This window comes from Plecotus auritus (genome assembly GCF_963455305.1).
Source record: "Plecotus auritus genome assembly, chromosome: 5".
Lineage (NCBI taxonomy): Eukaryota > Metazoa > Chordata > Mammalia > Chiroptera > Vespertilionidae > Plecotus > Plecotus auritus.
Genome location: NC_137776.1, coordinates 156,432,209 through 156,456,636, shown reverse-complemented (window position 1 = coordinate 156,456,636; position 24,428 = coordinate 156,432,209). Strand labels below are relative to the sequence as shown.

Sequence of the window (24,428 nt, the reverse complement as noted above, 5' to 3'; positions counted from 1 at the left end):
ACCAGCCCTGATGCCACCTTTGGACCACAGATTCTCCCAATGCCCTGGCAGAAATAACTAGCTCCTTGAAGAGTGCTTGGTTTGCTACTTTTTGTGACTCACATTCTCTCCCCTCTTATCATGGAAAGCTTGACCTCAACCCCTCCTCTCAGTCTCAGCTCCACGAGGCACTGGCATGCTCTTTTGTATAGAATAGGTATTAATCAGTGAAAGTTTATGGAAGGAATGAATTTGTTTATCCTTAGATATTTTCTGTGATACAAAGTACCTACTTGACATTTTTTTTTTAGCTAAGTAGAATATGGACTAAAAATGAATACCTGAATTGCTCTAGGGCAGAAATTTGCAAGCCAAGAGCACGCTTTTTTCAAATAAGATCTCACACATAAAACTTAGCATAGTGCATGGCATACAGTTAAGAGTTCAATAAGTGTTAATTATTATTAGCTTTTAGTCCTTTCTTGAGGAGGCTTCTAAGAGAATTCCTCAGAAGTCCTAGTGTCCTTGTATAGTTTGAAAAATACTGTCATGGAGTATCAGATTTGTAGACTTTGGTGAGAATCCATTCAATGTTCTTCCTACAAAGTTAAGGTAACTAATCTCATATTAAAAACAAAAAAATAAATAAATACAGTTCAAAACTCACTTTTTCTTTTTCCTCCAACAATACAAGACTTCTGAAGGTCTATACAGTGCATCTCCATGCAGTTTTCTAAGAGTCCACTATGTCCACATGAGCAAATTTTATAACAACCAACTTCCGAACCTGCAGACGATGGCACCTGGATTAGTGTCCCTTGACGGACGATGAAATCAGAGGCTTCTCCCAATTTGCAACCTGTATAAACAAAAATTAGCTGAGAGAGATGGTCTTGTTCTATGATACTATTTTATGCATTAGATACACTTCACATAAGTCTTATAGGTTCTGTGTGTCTATTAAAGATTAAGAGACTTTTCACCAAAGTAAGTTATTGTTTTGATTCGCTGGCCAAAAACATATTCTTGCAAACAAAAATTCCATGTTCTGTGAGATGGTGGTGATTAAGGACCTATATCCCAAAGTTAGCTATATTTTGTTTAAAATTGCTAGAAGATATGCAGTTTTTTTTAAATTTTGAGAGGCTTATCAAAGATATTTTAAAATCATAGATATTTTAAAAATAGAGTATAAAAACTGATAGCATTTTTAGAATAATCTTGGTCAGAAAACTTTTAGTGATGGAATGTTAAGTATACCTTAAATTTAAAAAAATTGAATATTTGATTGGGCTTAAGGAAAACCCATTAATTTCAAATTTTAACAAGATTTGTTATGACTCTATAGCTGGTATATTATGGTATTATACAAATATTATTGATGATCCTTTGAGACATCATGCTTATTTAAATTTATCTTTTGTTCCTTTGTATTTTACACACATTTAAAATGTTAAGTCTAACATGATATAGAAACATTTTCAACTGGGAAATAAATAAAAGAAAGCACAATCTTGCCCCAACTATATTCTAAAGGAACCGACAAAGAGCTAAAGACTACCAAAATTCTATGGGCTAAAAAATCTTCAGCCTTAAAGTCATATACATTTCTATACAACATTAAATTTATGGAGTTGCCCTAGCCGGTTTGGCTCAGTGGATAGAACATCGGCCTGCGGACCCAAGGGTCCCGGGTTTGATTCTGGTCAAGGGCAGGTACCTCGGGTGCAGGCTCCTCCCTGGCACAGGCCCTGGTGCAGAAGGCAACCAATTGATGTTTGCCTCAATTTTTCTCTCTGTCTTTACATCCAATATTTCTCTCTGTCTTTCCCTCTCTTTCCACTCTCTCTAAAAATCAATGGAAAAATATCCTCAGGTGAGGATTAAAAAAATAAATAAATAAAATAAAAATTTATGGAGCAATTACACGTCCCACTGAGAATGCCTTTTCTCTAAATATTAAAAAAAGGAAGAAATACCACAAACAACATGCAGTACATATTCTCAAACATTACAACACAAAGTACAAAGTACAAAAAGCTGGCACAAAGTTCTTTTTTCTTCTGTTGTCAAGAACCGTATAATCATTATGAGAGCCATTAAAGGTTTTGGATCAATATTAGTTTATAATCTAAATGACTACTGAAAATTACATTTGTCTTTGTCCTTCTCTGTTTACATAAATAACATGTTTACTAGGAAAACCACAAATAATATAGAAAAACATAATTTAGAAAATAAAGTCTCTTGTGATCTTATAGGATAACTCCTATAAAGAAATGCCAGCAACACATCCACAGTCATTACACTCCCACCCCCATCTACCTCTTACCTTGAACACAAGAGTATGGAAGGCAGGGATCTCCAGATGGACACCCTTTCCGGTTTACCTCACAGAGCTCATTAGCAGGGCAAGGATTGGGGTTACAGGGATGAGTCACCTCTTCTACAATGTTACCTAAAGTACTTGGCCCTGAAAACAAAAACACAGATCAGTTTAACCTAACCAAAAGAGTAGCAGAGGTCTGTAATTTATCTGAATTAATTATGTCTGAAATAAATAGACAGCTGATAAGCATAAAGCAAGGCCCGATTCTAGTAAGCTATTAAAACACCCAGATTTTCTGGTCATTTGTGAATTTAGTACAAACATACGTTCATTCATTTATTTATTGGGTATATATAATACTAGAGGCCTGGTGCAATTTGTGCACTGGGGGAAGGGGTGTCCCTCAGCCCGGCCTGTGCCCTCTCGCAGTCCAGGAGCCCTCGGGGGATGTCCGACTGACAGCTTAGGCCCACTCCCCGCAGGGGACATCCTTAGTGCTACTGTGGAGGTGGGAGAGGCTCCCGCCACTGCCGCTGCGCTCACCAGCCGTGAGCCCGGCTTCTGGCTGAGTGGCGTTTCCCCTGTGGGAGCGCACTGACCCCCAGGGGGCAGCTCCTGCGTTGAGCGTCTGCCCCCTGGTGGTCAGTGCGTGTCATAGCGACTGGTTGTTCCACTGTTCGGTCAATTTGCATATTAGCCTTTTATTATATAGGATGCCTGGCAAGGTTCTAGGTACTGGAGATATAGTAGTGAATAAAACAGACACACCTGAACAGAGTTTATATTCTGGTCTGGTCAGGAAATAGACAATAAGGAGAGAGAGAGAAAGAGAGAGAGAGAAAGAATATGTTGTGAATACATTCGTTTTGCTTACTTGATTTTAGGCCAGACTCAGACTTTAAGGTTAATAGAGGTAGAAGGGCTCTTGGAGTTTATCTCATCCAGCCCAATCTTACATAATAATAGAGAAACATGTAAATTTACCATACCTCCGCTACGCCCATAGCCAATCAGGGTGAGTATGCAAATTAATCCAACAAAGATGGCGGTTAATTTGCATACATACCTGGGTCCCGGGAACCTCCTCGGCACCCAGGTCACTCCCAGCTGGCCATCGGAGGGGCGGGGGGCCCCTTCCCAAGCATAAAGCCTGGGGCGGAGGCTTTAGACTTGGGAAGGGGCCAGCCTGTGACCAAACGCAGACCATCCGGAAGTCAGCGCTGGGTTGCCCAGCTGCAGCCTGGCAACCCAGCACTGACTGCTCAGGTTGCTGAGACCCAGAAAGTGAGTCAGGGTCTGATCTGCAGCCTAAGTGGAAGCTGTTGATCAGTGTACTTACCTCTCTCTCTCCCTCTTTCTTTCTGATCTTCGCTGGCAGCCAGGCTTTTCTTTCTCTCCTGGCCTCCATGGGGGCTGCTGTTAAGCCCTGCCTCTTTGATCAGGCCCAGAGATAGGCCTGGAGATGCTGACTGGCATAGGAATCGACCAATCAGAACCAAAGATGGGTGCTATGGGGAGCCAATGGCTGTCTAGGAGGCGGAGCTTTTGACGCTGACTGGCATAGGAACCGACCAATGAGAACCAAATCTGGGTGCTGTGGGGAGCCAATGGCTGCCTAGGAGGCAGAGCTTTTGACGCTGACTGGCATAGAAACACCAATCAGAACCAAAAGTGGGTGCTGTGGGGACCCAATGGCTGTCTACAAGGCGGATCTTTTGATGCTGACTGGCATAGGAACCAACCAATCAGAACCAAAGGTGGGTGCTGTGGGGAACCAACGGCTGCCTAGGAGGTGGAGCTTTTGACGCTGACTGGCATTGAAACCAACCAATCAGAACCAAATCTGGGTGCTGTGGGGAGCCAATGGTTTCCTAGAAAGTGAAGCTTTTGACTCTGGCATAGGAACCAACTAATCAGAACCAAATTGGCCAGCAGAGGAGGGCAGTTGGGGGCAACATCAGGCCTGCAGGAGAGGGCAGTTAGGGGTTATCAGGCTGGCAGAGAGAGGCAGTTAGGGGCAATCAGGCAGGTGAGCAGTTAGGAGCCAGTGGTCCCCGATTGTGAGAGGGATGTCTGACCCAGTTGGACATCCCGCAAGGGGTCCCCAATTGGAGAGGGTGCAGGCTGAGTTGAGGGAACCCCCGCTCCGTGCACGAATTTTGTGCACCGGGCCTCTAGTTATTTTATAAATAGGGAAGCTAAGTCTCAAAGATGTGGTCTGCTCAAAGTCACAGAGGTCTATGATTCTAGTCTAATGCTTTCATTTTTTGCTATACTAGTCACAAAGGCTAAGGGAAATAGTTTTTGGTCTTGAGAAAATATGGCAGATATTTTACTAGAACTCCAATTTTACTTAGGATGGCAATTGACCCACAGCTAAAAAGATAACCTTTCCCAGTTTCCCTTACAATTAGGGGTGGTTTTCCCTTACACTAGGATATGGTGGTGAGAATTCCAGTAGCCATGTTGTGATGATAAAGTACATGAAGTAATTTTGATGATGGAAGCCAAGCGCTAAAGATGATGCAGAAAGAAAAAGGAACCTGGATTCCTTATGATGGAATCATCATAACAGCCCTAGACTATTTCTTTCTGGGCTTTCTTTTACTTCTGTCTGTTGTTCTGTTATCTGCAGTGGAACTTAATCCTATCTGACACAGGAAAACAAAGCAGGAGCTAAGTTCACTTTCTGGCCAGTTCATGGCACTAACGCCCCCTGGTGGCAGCCTACACACTCCTTGGTGTGCAGGCGTTCTACTTGTTACCCCTGGTTTCCTCCATACAGTCACCTCCTGCCAGGAAGCTCAGATCCAGGATCCCTCGATGGGATACCAACATATTCTTCTAGCTCTCAGCAGGAGTATTTGGCAGAGAAAAGTTTCATTCTCATGTACTAACTCAAATCATCATTCGTTACTCCCTATTTGGTGGGTGAGTCAAGCTAATGCCTGGCTCGGGGAAATTCCACTTCCTAGTAAATCATGGCAAGGAGACAGCAATGACATGGAGCTGGTTATCTGAGAATGTTGGCCCCTGACTCACTGCTTAGAATTCCTGATTGCAACAGCTCACTACCTCCTCAGTCTGATATGATCATTGCTTCTGTTTATATATTTTAAGATGACAATTATTTCCAAAAAGGCCTACCAAGTAAGATAAGAGTCACCAATTGAGAAGTAACATTAAACCACTTGTTCATCCAAAGCAAACATTAAGGGCAGAGATAGAAGGGAGAAGTGTTTGGAAGTTTAAAAGTCTTACTGAGGTATGTATCCAAAGGTATACAACTCTCCAGGTCATCTGTAGGTGATAGAAGCTCACATATACTTTCAGCTGTATGGTCTTCAGGGAATTTGTTCTGATCCCCACATTTCTTGAGAATTTCCACACAGTCTGATCTTAAAAAGGAAAATACATACAAATTTAGGGTTCAAGGAACCTCCCCATATTGTCTAAATCAGCGGTTGCCAACCAGTGGTCCGCAGACCACTGGTGGTCCGTGAGGTATGAAAGGTTGGCGACTGCTGGTCTAGTCAATATCAATTCTTTTTCTGAAGCTTTCTAAAAAGTGAGTTTTATTTTATTTTTTTAAATGTTATTTTATTGTTTAAAGTATTACAAATAGTAGTACATATGTCTCCTTTTTCCCCCCCATTGACCTTCCCCTGGCCTCCCTTACCCACCCTCCTCCAGCACATGCCTTCACCCCCCGCAACCCTCAGTGTCTTGCATCCATTGGTTATGCTTATATGTATGCATACAAGTCCTTCGGTTGATCTCTTACCTCCCTCCGCCCCCCGCTAGCCTTCCCACTGTAGTTTGACAGTCTGTTCGATGCTTCTTTGCCTCTGTATCTATTTTTGTTCGTCAGTTTATAATGTTCTTTATATTCCACAAATGAGTGAGATCATGTGGTATTTTTCTTAGAGAGTGAGTTTTAATAACAATGTTTCACACTTGGTTAGGTGTAAGTATGGCAAAAGAGAACAGGAATCACAGCAGACTTTAGGTTGAATAGTAAGCAATGTACTATGGAAGCATCCCTAACTTTCTCTTAAGAACCTGAGATCAAAGGCCTTGCTCAAATTTTGTAATTATACTTACTGTTACTACCAGCAGTGTGGCTTTTCACTCTTTGAAAGGAAATTAACTTAGGTTAGTTGACTTGCTCTTTGCGAAGTTATACATCCTTTCTCTTAGGACCTTATGCATGATTGCTTTTCCCCTCCATTTCTTCTTTTTTAAAATATTCTTTTAGTTATAAACATTAAGGTGTTTGGTCTATAACAATTAGAATGTACACTACTTTAAAATTTTCTCAGTCTTCATTAGGGATTTGACTCCTATAAGTTTTCTATGCTAAGAGTCTATAAATTTCCCACCTGTTGACACTTGCTTGTCATTCAATAGTTACCCTCATCTCTCCCCTAATCAGGTCATCCCCAAATCATGTCAGAGGATAGATCTGGACCCTGTTTAAGATGGAAGTAATCGGCAATCAGTCATTAAGTGCTCAGCAGCACCAGCCACACAACAATTTAGGGGCTGGATATTAATTTGGTTATGGAAAAGCTTTTAAAAAAGTGTTTGCAGAGCAGCTGACATTGAATACAATGTAGTTAATGCTTTTGGCTTCACCCACCATAGCAGCTTTCATCTTTATTTTGTCCTAGATCTCCTAAGCAAACCACTCATAAGTGTTTACTAGGAACAGGCCCTAATGACTATATGCACTAACTCCTTCACTTATCAAACATGTGTCAGGATTACGCTAACCCCCAAAGAGGAGAAAGAGGATACAAGATAAAACAGCAGGCAAGAAGAATAAACTCAAGGAGAGCCATGTTGAACAGAATATAAATACACAATTGAAATATAAATATATAATTGTGCATTGAAGATACTCAATAAATGTTTGTTGAATCATTTAAGATAAGTAAAAATAAAGATCTACAGAAATCAGTAGTAAGGATAAACTACTATCAGCTGGAGAAAAGTGGGAAAATTCCATGGGAAAGACAGGTATTTGAGATGGGTTAGGAAGGACAGGCTATGGGCAAATGGAGATGTAGGAAGAAATTTCAAGCAGAGGAAGAAAAAGTGGGAAAGCCTGTGACCTGTGGGGGTGATGGGCAAAGGGAAGCAGTGGGAGAGAAAACTCCAATAGGCTATGAGTGAAGATCATGGAGGGTCTGAACCCAAACTGGAGAGCCTTTATGATGAAAGAAACTTACTTGCAAATAATACTCCCCCGGGATTTACTATGACAAGGTTTAATCTGCAGGGAACAAGCTATTGCTTTCCACATTTCTGGCTGGCACTTTTTAATGTCAAGAACAGGTATGTTGATAAATGGCATCTTTATGCTTCCTTTTTCCCACAGCTTCATGTCATTCATGGCTCCTTGATCTGACTGAGCATTACAACTCCTGAAAAGCTCTGTTGGCCTGAAGAGAAAAAAAAGCCAGATGGAATCAAGAGGCAATTACTTTATAGAGAGAAGCAATGGGTAAAATTCTAATCAGGAAATCCTCCTAGATTAGAAGGAACTCTGTTACAGTGCATCCTTTCCCAGAGAGGATTTACCACATGGAGTATAGCATTTAAAGATGAAATCATAAAGAAAGACTACTTCCTTTTAACTTAACAAAATCAGAATATAGTGGTCTTTTCACTTATTTAAAAACAAGAAAACTAAGGACAAAATATTTCCATTCCATGTACAGTAATTTGCTCCTACCTGTTGTTAAAATTAGTACAGTAAGTAAGGTTTCTACAGCCCAACTGGCAAGGTTCCCGAACATCTGCTAAACAGGTCAACATGGACACTTCCACTGGATTATATTCACAAAAGCGATCAAACTCTTGCCAACTCTGTGTATTGCCCCAGCTCATACTATAAAGTTTAGTGCACAGTTCCCTGAAACAAAAGCACAAATGCAGAAACATATAGGTAAGGCAAATGAATAAATATTTGATTTGCATAAAATTCAAACTCTATGAACTGCATTTTAGAATATGTGAGAAAAAAATACAAAAACCAAAAGACTAAGATCTATCTTCTAGAATTTAGAGCCAGAAAAAGTGATCTTTTTCATGAAAGAGTAAGCCTTCTTTTATCACCTATCTCTTTCCTTTTTGCTATGGTTGATAGAAAGCTCAGTGCTAAAATTAAGGTTTAATTATAGTATTTGTACATCCTCGCTCTTGACAAAATTTTGCCCTCCAAATTTCTGATTTCTCTTTTACCTTTATGTAAAGTTAAAGCATACAATTTTGCCTCCACAAAGATATATCCTAATATATAAAAACCCAGGGTCTGTAATGACCAACGGAAGGCTTGACCGAACACTGGAAGTCAGTCCTGCAGTCAGTGCTGGGTTGCCGTGGTGATCCAGCACTGACTGCCGCTGGTGCGGGCATGGGGACCCAGCACTGACTGCTGAGGGGGCTGCGGATCGGCCTGGAAAGAGGCCTGATGAGAGAGGCAGGGTCTGATCCGCAGCCTCTGTGGCAGCTGTAGATCAGCTGTTGCCTCTCTCTTTTTCTCGGGCTTCACCAGCAGCTGCACCTCTGTTTCTCTACGAGCCTCTGCGGGGGCTGCTGATCAGCCCCACCTCTCTGATCAGGCCTGGAGATAGGCCCAGAGATGCTGACTGGCATAGAAACTGACCAATCAGAACCAAATCTGGGTGAAATGTGAAGAGCCAATGGCTGCCTAGGAGGCAGAGCTTTTGATGCTGACTGGCATAGAAACTGACCAATCAGAACCAAATCTGGGTGAACTGTGAGGAGCCAATGGCTGCCTAGGAGGCAGAGCTTTTGATGCTGACTGGCATTGAAACTGACCAATCAGAACCAAATCTGGGTGAACTGTGAGGAGCCAATGACTGCCTAGGAGGCGGAGCTTTTGACGCTGACTGGCATAGAACCAATTCAGAACCAATCAGAACCAAATTGGCCAGCAGGGGAGGGCAGTTGGGGGCGAGATCAGGCCGGCAAGGGAGGGCAGTTGGGGGCGAGATCAGGCTGGCAAGGGAGAGCAGTTTGGGGTGATCAGGCAGGCAGAGGCAGTTGGGGGCGAGATCAGGCCAGCAGGGGAGTGCAGTTGGGGGCGAGATCAGGCTGGCAGGGGAGGGCAGTTAGGGGCGATCAGGCAGGCAGACAGAGGCAGTTAGGGGTGATCGGGCAAGCAGGCAGGTGAGTGATTAGGAGCCAGTGGTCCCAGATTGCGAGAGGGATGTCCAACTGCCAGTTTAGGCCCGATCCCTGTGGATCCCAAGGGGTCCCCAATTGGAGAGGGTGCAGGCTGGGCTGAGGGAACCCCCCTGCCCCCATGCACAAATTTCGTGCACCGGGCCACTAGTTTCACTATATTTATCTGTTCCAATCACAGAAGGCAAAACTGTTACATGGTCCTCAGACATCTTTTAATAAGCACTATAGATTTAGGGTTCACCAGTTTCTCCCTAAAAAACTATCCCCAAACCACTTATATTTCTGAAGATATATGAAGACATTCTCTATGTAAAGGCTTATGAATTCCAAAACTTCTATCTCCTATTGTAGTTAATACATGACATTCTTATTTTCAGTAGTCAATGATTACAATGCAACTTAAATACATATATATATATATATATATAGCTAAAATAATATCATTATTTCTAAAGTGCTTTTACACATTATATTCATTAGTTTAATTTTTTAAAATTTATAAATATAATAAAAATGTAAATACATGTAGTACAAAACTTTAATACTACTAAAGTATGCAAATTCACAAGTAAAAAGTCTCCACTCTTGTAACATTTTATTTGATTTTCATAATTACTCCTATGAGGAGGTTATCTTTAATTTTATGTTTGTTCATTCACTCTATTAATGTTTATTGAGTGCCTAATTAGTGTGAGGCCCTGTTTAAGGCACTGGGTATGCAGTAGCGAATAAAAGAGACAAGGTCTCTGCTCTGAAGGAGCTTACACATCATGGGGATGAGGAAGGTGAGATCACATTACATTGGGTACCTTGATCTGGAAATCAGTCCTTTCTCTAGTACAGACCAACTTAACTCCTCATTAAGCCCTTTTGTTAACATTCTGTATGACCTTGAGGGAATTGTTCAACATCTCAGAGTTATTTTTCTATATATAAACAAGAATTATACAAATTGAGATACCAATCAATCATTTTACAAAGTTTAATGAGGACAAAATAAGATGGAAGTTAAAGCATTAGTTAACAGAAAACCTTACATCAAAGTAAGAGAGGGCAAACAGTGTTTCTTACTGAATTTCTTTGAGATAACACAGCCATTCCAATCGCCAGTGACTTTAGGGCATAAACTCTTTTGTGGACATTCAAAGATTACTCAGCATCCCTCCCATAAATACATTTATCAGCTCCTTCCAGCAACCCAATCTCCTTAATTACAGGACCAACTTCACTTCTCTTTAAGTCCTTCTATTAATTTTCTTTGGATATTTTTCATCTCTTTGGTAAAGTTTGATGAGCTATTCTGGGCACACTTTTTTGCTAAAGGCCCATCCAATTTAGAAACCACAGGAAAGATGGTTTTACTCCTGTTATGTCAGATTCACTTCAGGATATTCTAGTAATATTTGGTCCCTTCTCACCCAAAATATCTCTAATAAAGTAAACTTCTTTTTCACCTGTGTTCCACCATGACATTAGTTATCTCCATTTATTTTTGTCTCTAGCTTGTGTTTCCTCCATCCTGTATCTGTACTGTCAGTTTTTTATCCTTTAGTGTATCACCCAAATGAATGCCTATACACTGCTACCTAACTTTGGGTATAAGTGTCAACCCAGGCTATTTACTAATATATATAAAATGTTAGTTAAGTTCAAAGTGTCATAATTTAACAAAGAGAATATCCCTTAGGTGACAGACATATTAAAATATATTCTAAATTATAAGCTTACTTAATATTCTCAAGTGTGGAATCCATATTGCATTACTTAAAAATATTTATTGCCCTGCCAATACTAACCCTCTATACCCCCCAAACACAGTGCTTTCACCACTCAATGTACAAAAACAATGTTGGGTATATAGTAGTCCCCCTTTATCTGCAGGGGATACATTCCAAGACCCCCAGTGGATACCAAACCCTATAATATCCTATGTTTTTGCCTGTGCATACATACCTTTGATGAAGTTTAATTTATAAATTAGGCACAGTAAGAGATTGACAAAAACTAATAATAAAATAATTATAATATACTATAATAAAAGTTATGTGAATGTGGTTTTTCTCTCTCTCAGCAAATTAGCATGAATTTATTTTTTCTTCTTCATAATTTCACTGATCAAAGATTTATTTTTACTGTAGTTCTTAGCAGCCTCAGAATAGGATTTTTTCCTTCCTTATTGAGTCAAGAACTTCCACCTTTTCACTTAAAGGAAGCACTTTCTGGCTTCTCTTTGACATATCTGAATTGCCAGCACCACTACTCTTGCTTAAGCTTTGGGACCATTAAGTAAAATAAAGGCTATTTGAACAGAAACACTGCAATACCTTGACAGCTGATCTGATCACTTGAAGGTTACTAAGTGGCTAATGGGCAGGGAGCATATACAGCCTGGAGATGTTGGACAAAGGCATGATTCACATCCTGGGAAGGACAAAGCAGGATGGATGAGGTGGATGGTGTGAGATATCATCACACTACTCAGAACAGCATGCAATTTAAAACATGAATTATTTATTTCTGGAATTTTCCATTTAATATTTTCCGACCATGGTTGATGCAGGGTAACTTGAAACCATGGGAAGCAAAACTGCAAATAAGGGGAGATTACTGTATATATGATACTTAATAAATATTTGCTGGATAAAAGAATGAAAGATTTTATATCTTCTAAATTCAAGTCTACACAATGCAAGAGTATAATAGATATTTGTTAGACTTAAAATCATTAGTTAAAGTGCTATTTTCTAATGGTTTTAATAAAGGAAAATGAGATACTGACCTACATGTTGAAGTGTTTGCTTTAGAACAACAATGCAATTTAGCCCCATCAAGGCCTGTAGAGGGAGGAGGGTGCAGAGTGACCCCAGGGTGAACAGACTGTGAGCTTTCAAGAAAACACTGCCAAAGAGGATCCTGAGGCAAGGGCTGGGTCTTACAACCCTCGATGAGGCCGTCAACAATCTCCATTTCCGTTTTCTTAGACATTAGAATTCTCTTGCAGGCACTTTGGCAAGCATGGTCTTCAGCTCTGTCACAGCAATATAAACCTACATTTTCAGGATATAAGTAGCTAAATTAGCTGGTTTTATGTCATGTACTACTCAGAACATGGTGCTATACTAGAAATCATTATTTCTCTGAGTCATATATCAATATCTGCAGTATACAGGGCCCAGCAAATTCCCTCTCCATTACTTTGCAGTATAGTAAATAAAGATATTTACCAGGTATACCTATAGACTAGGTATCTATTACTAGAACTCACCAGTATAAATAAAAACAATGGCATCTGGCTTATAAATCCTATCAGTTTTTTGTCAGTTGGTTAATTAGTCAGCTTTTTAAACTTTGATAACCTGAAGAAAATTGATTACAGGATGTACAAGCTGACATTTTGAAAAATATCAGGATCTCATCTCATTTAATGTTTCTATAATATAATAGTAGTAACTGTTTATTAGTAAAAATCCAAACATTACAGATACATAAATATGGAACAAATACGTATATACTAAAAATGTATCATATACATTTAGTTCTGCAACTTTTTTTGCTTATTATATATTGAAATTCTTTCTATGTAAATAGATAGTTGTTATTATATAGCTATGTGATTTAGTTAATTACTTTTAATCAATACCCTATTGATGGATGTTTAGGTTTTTATAATTTTTCTCAATTATCACCAGTGTTGTAGCAAATATCCTTTATATGTGTAGATAAATTTTTGCCAATCTGTAAGTGTTGTGGAAGGACAAAATCTGATAAGTGGATTTGCTAGATTAAAAAGTAAAATTATTTGAAATTCTCATGGTTGTAACCCAGCCTCCTCCCCTCCTCCCCCAAATCTATACTAACATGCTCCCACCTCAGAACAGAGAGTTCCTGTTTTTCATACCCTTGCCAATTCCGTCTTTCTGGCATATTTTAGCTGTGACAATGATGTCCAGTCTGTAAAGTCTAAACAAATGCCCCAGGCTGCAGATATCTACAAAATTTTACTTCCCTTTTATAAGTTATTTTACAAAAGATTGAAATGAGAGAAATATGTCCCTTTTACTTACTATCTGTTGGGTTCCTCATTGGGTAAGATTGGGTATAATTGTTCACACAGTGTATTAATTGTGGACTAATAGAGGCACAATAATTTTCCACTGCTTTGATCTGAGATGGGCCAGGAGAAGAGTCTGTTCGAAAAATGGCTTGACAGTATTCTCGGCAGTTTGTGTGATGGCCTGCATAGCTGCAACACACTGAGCCCACTGCGGGGAAAAGAGGAGAGGACATTGAAATGGATCAGCTATTTGCTAACAATAAATCATCAGAATAATGACAAAACAACATTGTCTTTTTGAATTTTGGAAATAAAACCATGCCACAGAAGACAGTACTTAAAATCAGCACTACTGTAGGCATAGCCATTGGGACATTCAGGTGCTCACCAGTATAAGAAAGTCACTATTGGTCAACTTATAGTCCAATGGCTTTCAGCAGGAGTAATACCATCCCCCTGGGAGAATGTGAATGCATATGTTAATGTTTCTGGTTTTTGTGACTTGGGGAACACTGATGCCAGTTAGTGCATGAGGGTCAGGACTAGTAAATGTTCTGCAACATACAGGACAGTCTCACAGCCAATGTTTCCCGAAATGCCAATAGTGCCCATGTTGAGAACTATTAGAACAACTTTCCACATTAGATTTGTGGAGATTTATTTGTAAACAAAGCAAAGCAAAACAAAATGAAATAAAACCAAAATAAAACAAAACCCCAAATGTCTCACATTTATAAAATAGGACCATTAAAAACTAAGAGATAGCCAAGCTGGTGTGGCTCAGTGGCTGAGCGTCGACCTATGAACCAGGAGGTCACAGTCCAATTCCCTGTCAGGGTACATGCCCAGATTACAGGCTCCATCCCCAGTAGGGGGTGTGCTGGAGGCAGCCAATCAACGATTCTCTCTCATCATTGATGTTTCTCTCTCTCTCTCCCTCTCCATTCCTCCCTAAAATCATTAAAAAATATATTTTGAAAAAACTAAGAGGTATCAGGATCATTTCATAAGTTTGATTATTATATAACTATATATTTTGAAACAAATCCCCAAAGTTCTACAATGTTTGAACATCTGCAAGAATATGCCTAAATTAAAATAGTCTTCACCTCACAACTGATATAACCTTTTCAATTTTGAAAAGTAAAATCCAGATTTGATTCTGGATTTATGTATTTTTGAAAATCAAGAGTACCATTTAAAGTATCTGGGAAGAGCTAGATGAGTGACCGGGTAGTGCAAGTGTGGAATTTATAATGGAAAGCGCAAGAGATATTCATAGAGAGGCTAAGGAATCTGTGGGAAGCTGAAGAAAGACAAGACATGGCAGGTAGGAAATCTCTGATAATTATTAGAGATGGTTATGGAGGACCCAGAATCAGATTTCTGGTGAATTTGCAGGGAGTTCAGGCAACTTCCAGAAATGATAATGATAATGATAAGATCATATATAAATTAATTAAACTAGGACTGAACTAATGCAGGACAGGCCTCAGTTCCCTGGGCAAGGACATTGTTTCATACCTATTGTGCCACATAAGTTTTTGACTTGTAATTACTACCAAATTTACTGTGTTCACTGATGCATTTTTGCATCACAAAGAACAATTATTAATGGCTACATTTATCACATTTGTCAATGTCAATGAGGATAAAGTGGGGACTTTGGGGGGATGCTGAGGACAGAAGAGAAACGTGAGAACAGGATAAGGATGCCTATCTTCTGATTCCCCATTATGCTGGCTTCCTCACCAGTGTAGGAGGACATAAGATTATGTGCCAGAGAGGTAGAAGAAAGGGTAGACGATAAAGTATAGACAGCTAATGTTTCTTATTATTCTTTGATACACCCCACTGCCAAGCTAATCTAGACAACTCTGTTCCTCAGATGTGTTTCGTATCTCTCACTGCTCTCACTATGCCCTTCATTTGGAATGCCCTTCCTCCAACTCCACTGTTCACATCTTGCCCATCCTTTAAGGCCTAGCGCTGTCACCAACTCAGTCACCTCTAAGCACCCCTGCAGGATATGTTTCCTCCTTCCTCTGAAGTCCCACAGCACTTTTATCAGTGATACTATCCAAAAGCCACCACGTCCCAGAGTTGTTTATCTACAGGGTTTGCCCCTATAGATGTGTATTTGCTCCACACAGAGGAAGTAGTGAAAGTCTGCTGACTGAACTGAGAGGCAGCCCTCGGCAAGTGCAGCATTGTATCACGTGGGAGTGCTTAACTTCTGAAAGTGATCCTATTTACTCAAATGGGGTAAATACACGATCTCCCTCTAACACATCTAGCACTAGTATAGGACATGGGAATGAATGGCCTAAACACTCCAGAGGAAGGTGCCTATCAGGATCCTGCGGGGCACATTCCTTCAGATGGTTTACTAAGAGTTTAAGTTATAATGCCAGGGTCTTGGCAGTATTGATAACAGCTAAATCATAATCTGTAAACTGTGCTTTGCCCTTTGGACTGCTTGTATAACCATCAATAATATACTTACTTTCATTTCTGCTAATGCAACTGAAAAGAGCATTCTGTAAATTAAAAACAAACAGAAATTAACAACCACACTGAATTTCTAATTTTATTTCACTTATGGTTATATGAAAATCAGGATATCACAGACATTTAATTCTTTCTAAATGCAAGACTAAAAACAAAAAAAGCTATAAGATGGCATTCTAGTGAAAAGGGAGACCATCTTCTAATATACATTAGGGATCAAGATTGTCATCTGAGCCATAAACTGACCATGTTATGGCAAACCAAGTTTATGTAAAGCTGTTCCAATGTGTGTATTTGGGGGAAACTACAATATATTAATCTCAATTATTTCTTGCAGGAATATATAAAAGTTTCAGAAAATAATATATAGTAAAGGACCTATAGGAAATTATATATATTTCATATAACCACTGCATTTTAGAGTTGCAAGAACCTTAGAGGTCATCTTTAATTGTTATCAAACTTGGCCATGCACTAGTATCACCTGACTACAGAAACAGACTCAGGAATAAGGCACAAAAATTGAAACAAGGCTTCAAAGGTGTTTCTTACATAGCCATCCTGTGGACAGATGGGGAATCTCTCTACCATTTTACAGATGAAGAACTGGTTTTCTCAGCAGGGGATAAACTGCCCAAAGTCACAGAGCAAGTCAAAAGCAGAGCCTGAGACTCAAATTAGTGTTTATAAAGCTCTTAGATCACTCTTAGATAATATCACACTGTATTAAAGTCAATGTAAGGAAAATAAGAAGTGAAAAAGACAAAAACAAAATATTCCTATACATGGCCATTTGGATATTCAGGGCTTGTCCGCTATGATTATTATCACTCACAGTTGGAAAAGAATGAATTCTTAAAAGAAATGATATGGGCATAAATAAAAGGTAAATGGAAATCAAGTGCACCCTGTTGTTGAATAGAGATGATTTAGCTAAATCACAAGCAAGCCATGTGATCTGGACTTGTTAAAGGACCAGCTTTACTGATATTTAAAATCTAGCTTCAAGCCCGGCCGGCGTGGCTCAGTGGTTGAGCATCGACTTATGAACCAGAAGGTTGTGGTTTGATTTCCAGTCAGGGCACTTGCCAGGGTTGTGGGCTCCACCCCCAGTGCAGGGTGTGTGTGTCTGTGTGTGGGTGTGTGTGTGTGTGTGTGTGTGTGGGCAGAAGGCAGCCAATCAATGATTCTCTCTCATCATTGATGTTTCTATCTCTCTTTTCCTCTCCCTTCCTCTCTGAAATCAATAAAAATATATTAAAAAAAAAATTTGACCTTACAAATAAAAGAAATATCACTCTGGATTAGCCTGTGGCAGGGGTCCTCAAACTTTTTAAACAGGGGGCCAGTTCACTGTCCCTCAGACCGTTGGAGGGCCGGACTATAGTTTAAAAAAAACTATGAACAAATTCCTATGCACACTGCGGGCCCGGGACGAGTCAGCTGCTAAGCAGGACAGGCAGTGGCACCCGGCGGGCCGGATAAATGTCCTCGGTGGGCCGCATGTGGCCCGCGGGCCATAGTTTGAGGACCCCTGGGCCCTGTGGGATCACTTAGCTTGAGAGAGGTACAAAACGACACAAAATCTGAAAAATGTCAGAGATGATCTAATCTAACTCCTTATTTGACATGCCAGAGACAGGCCTAGAAAGGAAAATACTTATAGACCCTAGCTTTTACCCACACAAAGATGGTAGAATTGGGTAGAAAGAAAGCATATGGCCTGCAAGCCTAAAGTATTTGCTGTATGGCTCTTTACAGAAAACGTTTGCTGACCCCTGATTTAGAAGAACCAAGCAAGACATGTAAGAAAAAGGTTTTGTTTGGGGCACAGCTGTCTCCCTTGACATCATTTCCAGAGTTCAGAAATATTCCCTAAGTATCTTTCATTTCTCTTAATGTCTATTGATAGACCCTTCACAAACAGATTCACTCTAATTTGTTGAACAAAAAACATTTATATTTCCTCAGTGTTAATACTGTTTTTATATCTCTATCTTTGTCTTTACCAATTTTAATGTCTAAAAGAATGGGCCTTCAGCCGAAACTGGTTTGGCTCAGTGGATAGAGCGTCGGCCTGTGGACTGAAGGGTCCCGGGTTCGATTCCGGTCAAGGACACATACCTTGGTTGCAGGCACATCCCCAGTGGGAGGTGTGCAGGAGGCAGCTAATCGATGTTTCTCTCTCATCCATGTTTCTGACTCTCTATCCCTCTCCCTTCCTCTCTGTAAAATATCAATAAAATATATTTTTAAAAGAATGGGCCTTCAATCCTTCTCTTGCTTACTTTCCACTCATCATGATTACATAGACTCTAATCATGTCACCTTTTGTGATAGAAGGTTTCTAATCTTAGGTAACTATATTTAGGCATAAATTATATCTTAGGTAACTATACCTTAGGTAACTAAATGATAAATAACTCTACATTTCACTGTTTAATTACTGCTGATTAGTTTGACAGGGCTTAAGATATACACATAATGAGTCACAGCATTAATTTATATTTCCTCATTTATTTTTTTGTTTTTTATTTATTTTTATATATTTCAGAGAGAAAGGGAGAGGGAGAGATAGAAACATCAATGAGAATCATTAATCGGCTGCCTCCTGCATGCCCCACACTGGGGATTGAGCCCACAACCTGGGCATGTGCCCTGACCGGGAATCGAACTGTGACCTCCTGGTTCATAGGTCAAAGCTCAACCAGCCTGGCTTTTCTCATTTCTTAAGATAGCCAATCTTGAGTTATTAGTCAATTAAGTCTTTCAAATGTCTGATCGCCATCTGGTGGCAAAAACTGGAAGTAACTGAGAGTTTATAATTATTGGCATATGATAAATATATTAAATAGAGCCTCTTTTGACATTCTGCCACCAATATTATACCCAATGTGCCTTCCTATAACAGTTCCCTCACCACTCATTTTACTCTAGACTAGATCAAAGTTACAGTGTTACTGAGGTAAAGATCTACCACATCAGAGACCCAAAGAACATGTGTATACTGGAGTTGACAGGGTCTCAAGAGATCTTCAACTTCACTACACATCTGGACAACATTATTGTGATAACAGCTACAATACAGTAAGTCCTCACTTAACATCATTGATAGGTTCTGTGACTTTCACAAAAGGACATATAATGCTATTTTACCATTGGCTAATTGATATAAACAAGAGTTAAGTTCCTACAGCATCTCTCACCAACATCATTACTAAACAATGTTGAACAAAATGTTATTCAATGATGTGCTATATTCAGTGCTTTCTCTACTCATCCAAAGAATGCCTAATTTATAGACATTTATACAAGTGTTATTTATTCTGAAACAAAGAACCAGTACAAGTCAGCTGTCCAGAGTGAAAAAAAAATTGTTAAAAATCCTATAAAAGGCTAATATGCAAATCAACCGAATGGCGGAATGAGCAGTCGCTATGATGCACACTGACCACCAGGGGGCAGACACTCAACACAGGAGCTGCCCCCTGGTGGTTAGTGCGCTCCCACAGGGAGAGCGCCGTGCTCACGGTTGGTGAGCACAGCGGCAGTGGTGGGAGCCTCTCCCGCCTCCATGGCAGTTGGACACCCCCCGAGGGCTCGCGGACTGTGAGAGGGCGCAGGCCGGACTGAGGGCCCCCCCCAAGTGCACGAATTTCATGCACCTGGCCTCTAGTTCTATCTATAAAAATACTAATTGTAGAGCCTTTTTACAGGCAAAAAATTTTTGTTCATCCTTTAAGTCTTACCTGCTCTGTGGAGATTTCCCCATTACCCTGAACAGGGATTGATTTTTTTCCTCCAGGCACCAATGTGTCTTGTACAGTCTTCTAGCAATGTACTTGTCTTACTGTGTAATGAACTATTTGAATTTCTCTCTTCTCATGAACTAGATTATGAGCTTCTAATAGATAGTGGCTAAATCCTTTCATCTTTGTACCCTGAGAACAGTGTCTGACACCAATTAAGTCTATTAGTTTGGTGTGTATAAATTCAATGAATGTTGAGTGAATAAATGAATGATAGATGAAAAGACAAAAGAGACACAGACTCTGCCTCCAGGAACTCGAGAGTGTAGTATTAAAAAGTGACATGTGAACAGAATTATCCTATGACAAATACTATATAATAAAGCATGTAAAGGATTTAGAAGTAGCAATCAATTTTATGTGTGTGGAGGCAAGAGAACTTGGCAGGAAAGTTTTTAAATAGAAACGAAGTCAAAATTTGAAGCAAAGTTGCTAGTTGGATAGGGGTAGTGATGTACTGGGATCAGCTTTCAAGGGAATTTGGGGAGGGGGGGAAAGAGTCCAGATTTTGCCGTATTTGCCGATGTCCATGGCATTAATACCCTAATCATAGCTGCTTTCAAATTTAAAACTGGTTTACAAAACTCCTGAATATTTAGTAATCAGTTCTCCCTAGCTAGTAAGATGCCAATTCTATCATGTCACTGAATGGGGTGTGATAGGATGGAGTCAGAAAGAGGGACTTCCAGGTAGAACAAACAGGCTGTACAACTACTATTAACAACACTCCTCAATGGCTCACCTACAGGATAAAGTTCATGTTCCTCAGTCTGATATACAAGCTTTTCTCTATCTAGACTCTGACTCTTCCCTCCCTTATGCAACTTATAATTTTCCGAGATTGACCATGTATTTTATTTAAGGGAGTGATATGACTACATTTGGTCTTTCAAGAAACCATCCTAAGAGTACTGAAGGTAGTAGATAAAAGGCGAAATTAGAAGTAGGAAAGCTAGTTGAGCAGCTATTGTCCAGCAAGTGGTTTAAAGGCCTCAGCTAAGACAGTAATTGAGGAACTGGAAAGCAGACTGATTTAAGATGTATTTCGAAGGCAAATTTTTAGTGCTTGATAGCCAGTTATTTGTGGGAGATGGTGAGAAAGAGGAAAAAATAGACAATACTTCTTAGGTTTTTAGTTTGTGTGTCTGGAACAACCAAGCAAGACATGTAAGAAAAAAGTTTTGTTTTGGGGCGCGCGCGCGTTTGAAATGCCAATTGCACATTAAAAGTACACATTCAGGAGTGATTCAGGAGTACTTAAACGAAGCTAGCAAAGAAGATTCTGGGTTTGTCATTATATAGGGGCAATGAAGTTATGGGGGAGTAGATGAGATTGCCTAGTGGGGAAAACCTGGCCATGGAGATTAGACCAGGTCATAATATAATCTGAATGATTAGATTTCCCTTTTGGGATGATCTCATTCAGGTGACTTCTCAGAAAAATGGACTAGAGAGGAAATACACTAGCACTGGGAGACTAAATAGGAGTTATTATCTTCCCCAAACTATAATATAAAGTATGACAAAATGAAGCAATATACAAATGGAACATAATCAAGGTTTTATACTATCTTAAGCCAGTACTGCAGGACCTAATCGGTTTCGCTCTTTTTGGAGCTCATCAGCTGCAGGTAACGGCTCAAATCTACTCTGATACAGTACACCTGTATAGCATTTTACCATTTATCAAGCCTCCCATTCAGTTTTCTACTTACTATATCGCGACAATTTCCGGAGTTTCCTTATCTTTACATTTAGGTCCCCTGCAGGCTTTGCTGGGGCAAAGTACTCCAAGATTCTTTTTGTTAAAATCCCCCACAGCTGACTATCTCCTCTATTCTGAGAACCACTGCAGTACAGAGCCAATCACACCGAGGTGCAGGGGGCCTCCAGCTATCCAGATAATCCTGCTGGTGCTGACATCCCTGTAATCCTATCTTTAAATGGGGCTATTTTTCATCCCTTTTCTTTATGCTTCTGGTAGTAAGTCTAGAATCAAGGTTAATTTGAGAGAAAATGAAACAAAATAAAATACACAGAAATCTTTAGAACATTTTGAATTTCCTGAGGATATACTGTATAGCCCATGCAGACATACATAAATATGCACCGAACACTGGCTTCCAGAGGTAGGTCAAAGTGTATGGCAGGCTACCATTTGTGTTACAGGGGGGCAGAGGAGGAATATATGTACATATTTGCTTTTATATGCATAAAATATCTCTGCTAACTTAAGGAACTGAGTGGTTGCAGTACAAGAGGTGAAAAAAAGACTTTATTGTATAACATTTTGAATTTTGAACCATGTGAATATTCCAAAAATAAAATTTAACACATACCTGCACCTTTCTCTTATGCATTTAGCAGCATGTTGACAGAATGATGCTGAAAGAACTGAGCCTAAAACTCACAAGGCCAACCATCTTTGTTATTGAGCTTCTTAGAGCCTCTTTTTAACACCCTTAACCTTATTTTATTTTAGTATTCTTATAGAACCAGAGCTCCAGGACAGAATTTTATTTTAGTTTTGTTTAGCAACTGTTGAGTTTAAAACTTAAATGCCTGAAGATTTTAAAAAAGTGAGTCCTCACAAAAATATCTCCTATGGACTTTCCTTTACAGTTTCTCATCTTCCTTATAAAATAACATCAAATAACCGGGCTGAACAAAGCTAGGAAAGAAAGAAGAAAAATGAAGATGAAATTTCTGAAAATATAAAGGAAAGCACAAAAAAGAATCTGTGGATGAAGTAAGTCTGATGACAAATTTGTAGCATTATACTTCAGTGGGTCATGCAACAAATGGAAAGGCATTTATATTTATGGCCATTATGTTAAGAGAATGGCAGGTAAGGACTGACAAAAAGGTACAAAATGGATTTATCAACCTGAAACTAAAATTTGTGTCATCAACCATTGCCAGGTCCCTGGAAATTTACCAGCCTCAGATCATCTTGATGTTTATTATGACGTTCAAGGAAGAAAATAACTATCATCAGACAATTTTTAAAAATTACACCTGTATCACAATTCATAGAAAACATAGATTCATTTTACTTTAGTTCTAATCAGCCAATGTGCACTAGTATGGCTACACTGATGGCTTATAGCCCGCATTTGTTCTGTTGGTGCCTATGGGGTTTCAGTTATTAAATATTGTAAGTATCATCTCTGGTTCTAGCATCACATATTCATGAATCCGGTGGCCTGACCAATACTTCTAGGTGGGCTAAGGACCAAGCCTGTGAAAATGCATGGAGAACCTGGAAGTGAGCATTCTCATGACACTTGAACCTGTCCATACCACAGTTATCAAGCCAACTGGTTGATTTTGGTGGCCCCAACCAAACAGATGTGATTCTGAAAGAAGTACTCTTAAGTACTGAAGGAAGTACTCTTTCTTAAGTTTTGGTCAGAATAAGAGAACTGTAGAGTCAAATCTCCTGTCCACTGCAGAAATCCCCTCCACAACAGGTGAATCCAGTAAGCCTTTGCTTGAACATTGCCAGGTGACAGGAAGTTCTTTTTCTTGGAATATCTCATTTCATTTTGAACATAGGTCTGGTCCTCTCAGATTAGTATTTGGCTCCTTCTCTTCTAGTTCCCTAAAGAAGCAATTTTCAAAACCCAGCTCTCTCCCTTTTTCTATGCTTTTCTTTCATAGTTTTCTTTCACTCTTGAAGTTCAAGGTTTACTTCACAGTTATCTTTGGGCATGATATCTCTTCTCTTCTTTAGTCCTGCATTCCTAACTACCTCTGAGATACAGGTATTAACATTTAAAAAGACCTAACACTCAACATACTTCAATTTCTTTAAACAACCTTCCCAATGTATATGCTATTGTTGCTATTCTCTTTTTAAAAAATTCAAAAATACATTATTTTTTAAAATTTAATAAATCTTTATTGTTCTGATTATTGTAATTGTTCCTCCCCCCTCCCATATTCCCCACCACCCGGTTCCCACACCACCCTCCCCCCACACTGTCCTCATCCATAGCTGTACAATTTTTGTCCAGTCTCTTCCCGCACCCCCCACACCACTTTCCCCCCAAGAATTGTCAGTCCACTCCCTTTCTATGCCCCTAATTCTATTATATTCACCAGTTTATTCTGTTCATCAGATTTTTTATTCACTTGATTTTTAGATTCACTTGTTAATAGACATGTATTTGTTGTTCATAATTTTTATCTTTACCTTTTTCTTCTTCTTCCTCTTCTTAAAGAATACCTTTCAGCATTTCATATAATACTGGTTTGGTGGTGATGAACTCCTTTAGCTTTTTCTTACCTGTGAAGCTCTTTATCTGACCTTCAATTCTGAATGATAGCTTTGCTGGGTAGAGTAATCTTGGTTGTAGGTTCTTGCTATTCATCACTTTGAATATTTCTTGCCACTCGCTGTCTTTTGCTCTTGGCATTTTAATTATGATGTGTCTTGGTGTGGTCCTCTTTGGATTCCTTTTGTTTCGGGTTCTGTGCGCTTCCTGGACTTGTAAGTCTATTTCTTTCACTAGGTGGGGTAAGT

At 39.5% G+C, this 24,428-nt stretch overlaps 1 protein-coding gene across 2 annotated transcripts in view; it reads right to left on the bottom strand.

The window, feature by feature from the left end:
• RECK (reversion inducing cysteine rich protein with kazal motifs) overlaps positions 1 to 24,428 on the bottom strand; it is a 70,236-nt gene that overhangs the window by 16,117 nt on the left and 29,691 nt on the right. For both annotated transcript variants that reach the window (XM_080668667.1, XM_080668666.1), the window contains 8 exons: positions 16,087 to 16,120; positions 13,591 to 13,788; positions 12,306 to 12,573; positions 8,049 to 8,228; positions 7,543 to 7,755; positions 5,570 to 5,706; positions 2,312 to 2,452; positions 647 to 838 (listed from right to left, as the gene is read on the bottom strand). In XM_080668667.1, the coding sequence (XP_080524793.1) occupies positions 647 to 838; positions 2,312 to 2,452; positions 5,570 to 5,706; positions 7,543 to 7,755; positions 8,049 to 8,228; positions 12,306 to 12,573; positions 13,591 to 13,788; positions 16,087 to 16,120 (1,363 nt within the window). The remainder of the gene's footprint in view (positions 1 to 646; positions 839 to 2,311; positions 2,453 to 5,569; positions 5,707 to 7,542; positions 7,756 to 8,048; positions 8,229 to 12,305; positions 12,574 to 13,590; positions 13,789 to 16,086; positions 16,121 to 24,428) is intronic.